Source organism: Cupressus sempervirens, chromosome 8 (assembly GCF_028749045.1).
Source record: "Cupressus sempervirens isolate cs-2001-9-10 chromosome 8, ASM2874904v1, whole genome shotgun sequence".
In the NCBI taxonomy this organism is placed as follows: Eukaryota; Viridiplantae; Streptophyta; class Pinopsida; order Cupressales; family Cupressaceae; genus Cupressus; species Cupressus sempervirens.
The window spans coordinates 826,587,529-826,597,408 of record NC_143125.1 but is presented as its reverse complement, the minus strand read 5'-3'; the positions used below and the strand labels follow the sequence as shown (position 1 = coordinate 826,597,408).

The 9,880-nt window shown below is 34.4% G+C and overlaps 2 protein-coding genes across 2 annotated transcripts; one reads left to right on the top strand and one right to left on the bottom strand.

The window, feature by feature from the left end:
• The first annotated feature begins 5,074 nt into the window (after window positions 1-5,074).
• On the top strand, window positions 5,075-7,885 carry LOC149544957 (protein DMR6-LIKE OXYGENASE 1-like). The gene is made up of 4 exons (XM_089795494.1): window positions 5,075-5,706; window positions 5,801-6,048; window positions 6,154-6,475; window positions 7,301-7,885. Exons 1-4 carry the CDS (start codon window positions 5,401-5,403, stop codon window positions 7,550-7,552), a joined length of 1,128 nt encoding a protein of 375 aa, XP_089651620.1. The 5' UTR covers window positions 5,075-5,400; the 3' UTR covers window positions 7,553-7,885.
• A 697-nt stretch (window positions 7,886-8,582) lies between these two features.
• Window positions 8,583-9,428, bottom strand: LOC149544956 (protein DMR6-LIKE OXYGENASE 1-like). The gene is made up of 2 exons (XM_089796470.1): window positions 9,035-9,428; window positions 8,583-8,930 (listed from the first exon to the last, which is right to left on the bottom strand). The coding sequence occupies exons 1-2, from the start codon at window positions 9,398-9,400 to the stop codon at window positions 8,685-8,687; spliced, it is 612 nt and encodes a 203-aa protein (XP_089652596.1). The 5' UTR covers window positions 9,401-9,428; the 3' UTR covers window positions 8,583-8,684.
• Window positions 9,429-9,880: the final 452 nt, after the last annotated feature.

The following is a 9,880-nucleotide window of genomic DNA, read 5'->3' as shown; positions in this document are numbered from 1 at the left end:
GTGAATATTGCAGTCATGAATTTGAAGATTATTGCTTCACTAATGGTATTCTTAAATAGAAAATTGTTCCAAGGACTCCACAAGAAAATGGAGTAGTTGAACACATGAACAGGACTATAATGGAGCATGCAAGGAGCATGAGGTTTCATGTTGGGTTGCCCTTACATATGTGGGTGGAGGCTATCAATACTATTATATATTTGATTAATAGAGGTCCCTCTACTCCTTTGAGTTGTGGTTTTCCAGAGGAAGCATAGACAGGTAAGAAGGTGAGTTATTCTTTTCTCAAAATCTTTGGTTTTGAAGCATTTTCTCATACAGATTCTAAAAATATAACCAAGTTGGAAGCTAAGTCAAAGAAATGTGTATTTGTTGGGTATGGCATTAATAAATTTGGTTATAGGCTTTGGGATTTTAAAAATCATAAAATTGTAAGAAGTAGGGATGTCATATTCAATGAGAAAGTGTTATACAAAGATATGTTGCAACAACATGAGAAGAAAGAAGATGATTATGTAGTGTTGGATGATACTCCAAAAGATTTTTTTCTAGTCATTCCTCATGATGTGTAAAAATAAATACCACATGCACCAGTGAATATTAGATGGTCAACAAGGCTAATTAGACCTCCAGAAAGATTTTCTCCCTCTTTGTATTCTATTTTACTAAAAGATGTTGGTGAACCTGAATGTTATAATGAAGTTGTGCAGGTGGATACTAAGATTCAGTGGGAGTATGCAATGAAAGATGAAATGGACTCTTTGTTGAAAAATAAGGCACGGGATTTATGCAAGTTGCCTACAGGTAAAAGGGTTTTATAGAATAAGTGGGTTTATCTGTTAAAAGAAGAGGATGGAGGTAAGAAAAGACTTAAAGCCAGGTTAGTTGTAAAAGGATTTGCACAGAAAAAAGGACATTGATTTTGATGAGATATTTTCTCCTGTTATTAAGAGGACTTCTATCTGTATTGTTTTACGTATTGTGGCTACTAAAGATTTGCATTTAGAGCACCTTGATGTTAAAACAACCTTCCTTCATGGTGATATATATATATATATATATATATATATATATATATATATATGGCTCAACCACATGGATTTGAGGTCAAAGCTAAGGAGAACTTAGTGTATAAATTGAAAAAAAAATTATATGGCTTGAAGCAAGCACCTCAGCAATGGTATCTGAAATTTGATAGTTTTATGCATGAGCATGGATATAGTAGGTGTCATTCAAATCATTGTGTTTATTTTAAGAGGTTGGATGATGACATCTACATTATTTTATGTTTATATGTTGATGATATGCTTGTAGCTGGGTCTAACATGGATTAGATTAAGGGGCTAAAACATTAATTAGCACATGCATTTTCTATGAAGGATTTAGGGGTAGCAAAACAAATCCTTGGTATGAAGATTTGCAGAGATAGGAAGAATAGGAAATTGATGCTATCTTAGGTTGATTATGTTGAGAAGGTATTGCAATGCTTCTCTATGGAGAATGCTAAAGTTGTCAACACACCTTTACCTAGTCATTTGAAGTTGACTAAGGATATGTGTCCCACGACACAAGAAGAGGAGGATAAGATGTCAAAGGTACCCTATGCTTTACCTATAGGAAGCTTGATGTATGCTATGGTATGTACAAGGCTAGATTTTGCACATGTAGTCAGAATCATTAGTAGGCATATAAGTCATCCAGGAATTGAGCATTGGAATGCAATTAAATGGATTCTCAGATATTTGAGAGGAATATCCAGTAAGTGTTTACACTTTGGGGGTTCTACTACTAACTTACAAGGGTATGTTAACTCATATTTGGTAGGGGATATTGATACTAGGCGAAGTACTATAGGTTATGTATTTAATGTTAGTGGGGCAACCGTGAGCTTGGTTTCTCAGTTATAGAAGGTTAATGCTTTATCCACTACAGAGGTAGAGTATATTGTTGCTACAAAGGTCACTAAGGAGATGATATGGATTCAATTTTTCTTGAAAGAATTGGGACACCCTCAAAAGGATAATTATTTGTTTACAGATAGTTAGAGTTTCATTCATCTTGCAAAGAATTCAACTCTACATTCAAAGACCAAACACATACAGTTGTGGTACCATTTCATTCAATCAATTTTGGATGATGGACAGTTAAAGCTAGACAAGATACATACAGATGACAATCCAACAGATATGTTTACAAAGGTAGTAACAAGGGAGAAGCTAAACTCTTTTTTAGCTTCGGTTGGTCTTCTAGACTGAACATGAATAAAAGAATAGTAGAGCCTAGGGTGGTTTGATCCAGTGGGAGCCTCATGGAGTAGCGGCATAGCTATAGGGTCACTCTCAAAGTGGGAGATTGTTTTTTAGTGTAGAGTCTGATTATTCTCCAAGAGGGAGATTGTTAGATTGTAATGACTGATCAATGAAGTACTCTACATACTTCATAATTCCTCAGCGGGGTTCAGGGCTAGGCTAGGCCTCGAGCGAGGCTTTGGGGGTGGTAGCCCCCAATACAGCTAGGGTCATTAGGCCATGGCTATCTGAGGGTTCGAGGGCAAAGCCCATGAGATTTTTTTTGGGCCAACATGTAATTATTAATTATAACCCTAAAGCGATAAAAATACTTGTATAAAAGGGCTTAGGGTTAGAGATTGTTTCATTGTGGGTGATGTGAAAATTGGTTCTTGTAGTGGTATTGAGCTATAAGGGATTACAAATTATAATCTGATTGTAATAATATTGGATTTGTTGTTTGTGGACATAGCCTAGGGATTGGGTGAACCATGTTAAATCTTGGTGTCTTGTGCTCTCTTCTGTGTGATCTATTATTTTTTGATATTATTTGTATTTACATGTAATTGTTATTTATGTCCATGGTTTAATCCTAACACTGATCTTTGATCTACAACTCTAATTTGTTGGTTGAGATTCCTTTGGAGTGTAATGATCACCTTATTGTGATAGATAAATCTGTGTTGCTCCTTATACTGCTTGTAGCCTTTTTACTTTGCACTTATGCTCTTGGTGTGTCTCCTATCTAATTCTCATCTTTGGATGTGATATAATACATTGCATATATATCAATCCAAAATACAATACATTAAAGTGAACTACAATACAAGTTTCACCAAAATACACAAAGTCGGCTCAACTACTGGTACTTGAGTTCTGAAGACAAACTCGATGAGGTTTTGATACTCAGCAACCATTGTCAACACTCGATATCATCATGCTCTTGGTAGATGTAGAGGCTTGGTTCATACTAATTAGTTCCAAGTAGTCTGAACTTGGTTAGCACCGATGACTCGATGAATACTACGAAACTTGGCATATAAATTGAATCACTTGGTTGATGCTTCATGGCTCGCTCAACACTTGATTCACATCACTAATGTTTTGAACTTGGTAAACAATAGAGACCACAACTTGCACTGTTCAACTCGGTAAACACTATGAAGCTCAATTTGCACCGATATTCAACAACTCGGTAGATACTACTCTATGCGAATTAAATACTGATTTTGGAACTCAATAGCAATTGTAGAACTCGGTAGAACTCGGTTACCACTATAATTAGCAAGATAAGCTTGGTAGCTGCTAACCATTTTGACTAAGTGTGAGTCCCTAATAAACAAACTTGACCATAATGCCAACAGTTTTGGTAGAACTCGGTTACCACTATAATTAGCAAGATAAGCTTGGTAGCTGCTAACCATTTTGACTAAGTGTGAGTCGCTAATAAACAAACTTGACCATAATGTCAACAGTTTCTTCTTAAGATTCAAAACTTTCATGGATTGATTCGAGCCAATAGCTACACTATTTGCTATAGAAATTTTTGAAGGCTTATTTACCCTAGGGTTTACAGTCTAGTCTTCTAATCTAAATTCATATTTACTTCAGTTACAAGGGGGGTTCGGATACTAGGCATACTTAGTACAAGAATGATGCGCTAATTATTTCTTGACTCAAAATTCACTACTTACTTCTGCTATATTTTCTTTATGAGTCTGATCTATTCCACTTTCTATTGTAGGTTTCAACCAATTCTTATATCTACTTACCAAAAGCCAACCAATTCCTAATTCTTTCATCGGTTCCACTACATTTCTTTGAGCTGATGCTTCCCTATCTTTTACGGTTTCTAGATTTCTGATATTATACAATCTGACCAAGGTTGAAAAGTTGCCATTATGGTTCTTAACCACTTAATTTAATTTCTCTGGAAGAAATTTTTGTTTGAAACCCTTTCCTGGTCTATCTTTCCCTAATTGCTTTCCTTTCCCTTTTTGGTGACCTTCCACAATATTGCCATGAGTATTCACCTTTGATTTCTATAAATTGGGGTTAGTGCTTCTTAAAAATTGCCTTTCCAGGAGCCATTCTGAGTCTAGTTTCCTTGCCTAGAGGGTTGTGGTAGAGATAAACTTTCGAGAATTTCAAACTTGTTTGTTGTCAAGATGGAATTGAATGTATATTTCGTTTAAGAAAAATGGGATTTTTTTGGATTCATTGTTGTGCTCGATATTCATAGCAAAGCCATTTTTTTCCTATTTTTAAAGTGTTTTGGTGGATCATACTTATTATTATAATAATTATTTGTAAATATGTTTTATAAATTAAATTATATAAAATTAATAAAAAATAATTGATATTTTTTTGATAGATAATTAGTTGAAACCTAGCTTATTTATTATTCATATATTATTATTTGTTGAGATTAATTATTATTCTTATGTGTTAAGTTTGAGTAGAATCCAAGATCTCCCACATAAAGGTTCACAATTTACTATTGTATTATAGACTCTTGCTTTAAAAAAATGATATTATTTATAATATAATTTTACGTTTAAATGTTATCAATTTCCAATTTCAATAATTTAATTAACATTTTAAATATATTTATAATTTTACATTAAAAGAACTTTAATTATAAAAATATTATTACTTCTAAGATAACATAATAGAGTATTTCTTGAGAAGGATCCCATAAAAAATGACATCATAGATTCTTTGTTGTGTGGTCAGCACTTGTTTTTCTACAATATATAAACAAAATTATTACTTCTACTATAACGTGACTTTATAGACTATTTGCTGAGGAGGAACCCAGCAAAATTGACATCATGGATTCTTGTTGTGTGGCCAGTCGTTTTTTTTAACAATATAAAAAAATGATATGTTTTCTATCAATCCATTAAATAAATTACATTTCTTAAATTCTAATGACAAACAATTTGATCTTGTTTGCTGACTAAACGCCATGCCATGCCATGGGATAGCCGGCTCCAACCCACGGCACTTATCTTATTCAATCCCAACATTTATCCGAGAAAATCCATAACAATTTCAGTCCAGTAGAAAGGTTTTCATTTTTCCCCTTTCTGATTCACACAAGTTTGCAATGGCGTCCACAGAAATTCCAACGCAGACAGAAGCTTTCCGATACCGCCCTTACCTGGTGTCATCCACAGTCCCTGTTGAAAGTGAAACCCATCTCGATGCTGTTGAGAAGCTTATCTCCAATGGATTCAACCATCTTCATGTTAAGGAGGACTATATTGTTCCTCCCAATGAACGCCCACAAATGGCAGAGGTTTCTCATTCTTATAGCATTCCAATAATAGACCTCAAAGATTTAGATGGTCCTGCCAGAAAATCGGTGGTGAATGAGATCAAACGTGCTTGTGAGGAGGATGGTTTCTTCCAGGTAAAAGTATTTGTTCGTTTTGGTATTTTCTCTTAATCAAACTTTTTTCTGGTTCTGCTTAAATTTGGTAAAAAGATGATGGGAAAATATCCAGATTGTGAATCATGGGGTGCCGGAGACTCTCATGAAAAGCATGATGGATGTTGCCAAAGAGTTTTTTGAAATGCCCGTAGAAGACAGAGCATGCTTCTATACAGAGGATCCAAGACAATTGGTCAGGGTTTCCACAAGCTTCAATGTCACCAAAGACAAATATCTCAACTGGATGGATTATCTAACACAGATTTGTCATCCGCTAGAGGAATGCATCCATGCATGGCCTCATAAACCTTCAACTTACAGGTAAGATCCAAAAAAACCCTAAATTGAAATTAAAAAATTGTCAAGGATCAAGGATTTTCAAAGAATAAGCAAAAATGGGTCCTTGTTTTTGTTCTATGAAAACAGAGAGATTGCAGGGGAGTATGCTAAGGAAATAAGATCCCTCGGTTTAAGGCTCTGGGGAGCAATTTCTGAAGCTATGGGACAGGATTCAGATTATTTGAGTAGAGTCTTTAAGAAGGATAGACAGGTGATGAACATAAATTACTATCCGCCATGCCCAAATCCTGATCTCACACTTGGCATATCACCTCATTCAGATCCAGGAGGCATCAGTATTCTCATGCAAGGACTTGTCAGTGGCCTGCAAGTGCTCAGAGACGGAAAATGGGTGGCAGTAGAGCCCATACCCAATGCATTTGTGGTCAACTTGGGAGATCAGATGCAGGTTTAGTATAAAATATATGATTTGATTTTAATGACTTGAAGTTTCTCTAATCCACGATAGTAAAATTTAAGAAATGAGGTGTAAATGATTGAAAATTTGATGTTTGAAATTATATACTACTTGCAAGATTGTTTTTGGAATCAGCTGTGTCTATTTTCTTGCATAGAGTTTTGGATCGCGCTGGGAAGTTCATAACTCTCTTCTTTCCAATGATGAAATAAAATGATCTGAAACATCAATACAACAAGATACAATGCTGATTTCCGAAACAATCTTGTAAATACCATATGAATTGTGAAAAATGCATACCAATTATATACAACATTATTCATCATCAGGGTGAATGATATGAAAGCGCATCTGCATCACAGATATATACACTGTTATTCATCATCAGGGTGAATGATATGAAAGCAAATATAAATTCATATGTACGTGAATGATAAAGAAGATAGATCTGGGTTCTTATATAGATTACTGATTTTCTTCAACAACATTTTGAATCTATATTAGATCTGCTTTCTTATCCTTTCAGATGATGAGCAACATATGTATTATACTTATGTTTCTGGATGAGATTGTGTTTTTTTCAATGATATTTTTTATTGTATTAATGATTTTCAAGTTCTTTAATTGTACTCGAAAGATCGGTAATAAAAAACACATACAATCTCATCCAAAAACACAAGAATATGAATTGTTAAATTTATTATCATTAACCATATGTATTTTAATACTAAATTCAGAATTTCAAAATTTCCTTTTTTATGTGCTGAATTTTATAATGATTCATTGTGACAATCTGGATTTTTTTTGTTTTTTAAGATATTGAGCAATGGGAGATTCCAGAGCATCGAGCATCGGGCCATAACAAATAGTACCACTGCTCGTATATCCATTCCCACGTTTTATGGACCTTCGTTGGATGCATTCATTTCTCCTGCAGAATCAATGGTGGATGAGGAGCATCCAGCTCTGTACAGAGGATACAGGTTTGAAGAATACATGGGCGTATTTTGGAGCCAGGGATTGAAGAGAAAGACCATTTTGGATGGTTTCAAGATACAATCTGGTTAATGAAATTATTCATTGATGAATTATCTATGCCAGTAAGGAAACTAATTTGCAACTTATATGTTTGTAATATGAAAGGGAAAGGCCCAAAACCTGTACTTTCTACTATCACTATCCATGTATTTTATTAATGACCCTTTTTGCATGTGTTAATGTTCTGGTGGATTCCTTACCATAGTGATACAGTGGTGCAGGGATATCTAATATAGTAGTGCTTCACAGTCCATCTTCTATTCCTAATTTTCCCTTTGCTGTATGCTTTGAGAAATATTATATTTTTGTAATTTCTTTCATTCTAAATCAATGTAAACCTTCATTTCATTTTCTGTTATAGAATTTTATCTTCGTACATCTAGATATTTTATTTTTTATTTTCTATCTAGATCTTATATACAGAAAACAAGATGGCCATAGGGACCGGGTTCCTATGGCCATTTTGTTCTAGTGGCTTCTGACATTCTCAATATCAACCAATACAAATTGCTAGTTCGTGATGCTTACAATAAGTAGACAATGATAATACAATTAGAATTCTAATACTGAAGGGATACTGTTATTGTTATTACTAACCCACAGTTACATCACGACCATTACCAATGTATGAACTATGTGGAAGAAATGAGATATCGCTGCAGCATGTAATCACATAAATGCTAGAAAACTCAAAACAAGTGCTACTGCCAGTAAATACGGTATGGCACTTCTGCCCTCTTCCATTCTTTAGGTTTAGGTTTTTTACTTAAATAGAAGTAACAAGGAAGAGCTATAGTAAAATTGGGTCCAATGATAAGAATGAAAGTACACACAGTTAATTCAAAACAAAATACAAGAAATATTATGTCCATAATTATCTACATGATATTATTTTCTGGCAATATTAATTTGATACAATTTCAGTTTTAAAATTTAAATTAAATAATACCATATCTAATTAATTCCCGTGGTCAAATAAATACTCAAAAGCCAAAGTGAAAATTTCTAAGATCTAGAGGAATAGGATAATCTTATACTAAATATCAAATAAGATCTGAAGGGATGGGGTAATATTCTCCACCCTATTTTCCAGATAAAGTATTACTTTATAAGATGCCTAGTGGCTACTATCCACAGCAGTTATATATATCACACTTTCCAGTTACGAATTGATTTTGATCTTGAAGGGATCCAAAACCCTCTTCACTAAATTCACTTGACTCCAGAAATCCCTCATGTATTCTTCAAACATGTACAGAGCCGGATGCTCTTCATCCACCATGGATGCTACAGGAGCAATGAATGCATCCAACGAAGGACCATAGAAGGTGGGAATGGATATTCTTGCACTAGTCACACTGGTTACAGTCCTGTGCATGACGCTTTTGAGTCTTCCGTTGCTTATAACCTAATTAAAACCCTATACAAAAAAAACTAAAAATTCAGTCCTCCCAAAATCAGTTTAGAACAGGGGAAATTCGTATACGGTGAATAACATTTATAATAATAAACCTGAATTTGATCTCCCACGTTCACTACAAGGGCATTGGGTATGGGTTCTACAGAAAACCATTTGCCATCTTTGAGCACTTGCAGACTACTCACGTCTCCTTGCATCAAAACAGTGATGCCAATTTTATCTGAATGAGGTGTTGTGCCAAGGGTGAAATTTGGATTTGGGCATTCAGGATAGTAATTTATGTTCAGTACCTGGCTATGCTTTCCAAATATTTCATTCAAATAATCAGAGTCTCTCCCCATAGTCTCAGAAATTGCAGCCAGAAGCCTTAAAACTAATGCCCTTATCTCCTTGCAATACTTCCCTGCATCTCTATGTTTCAAAAATGGTGAAAATGAGGAAAAACTAGAAGGGGTCATAAACTTTTGTTGGCAAATTCCTTTCAAAAACTTTCCTTGTCACTACCTATAAAGTGGAGGCTTATGAGACCATGAGTTGATAAAATCTACCTGTGGATGAAATGGGTGTCATAGCGAATCCCTTCAATCAAAGAATTTATCTTTGTTGACATTGAAGCTTGTTGAAATCCTAACTGCTTGCCATGGATCCTCTGAATACAGAGAAGCTCTATCTTCCACAGATCCTCTGAATAGAGAGAAGCTCTGTCTTCCACAGGTATTTCAAAAAAACTCTCTGGCAATATTCATTATGCTTTTCATTCTGGCACTCCATGTTTTATGATCTTAATGAATGATTCATATTGTAATTATGGGCTATTCTTAAACATGATACACTAAGAAAAAATAAAACAGGGAAAATGTAAGTCAGTATTGACTATTTAACAATTTTAATTTAAAAATTAAATTTTAGTGTGTGATGTTTAAGCCATCTACAAATAA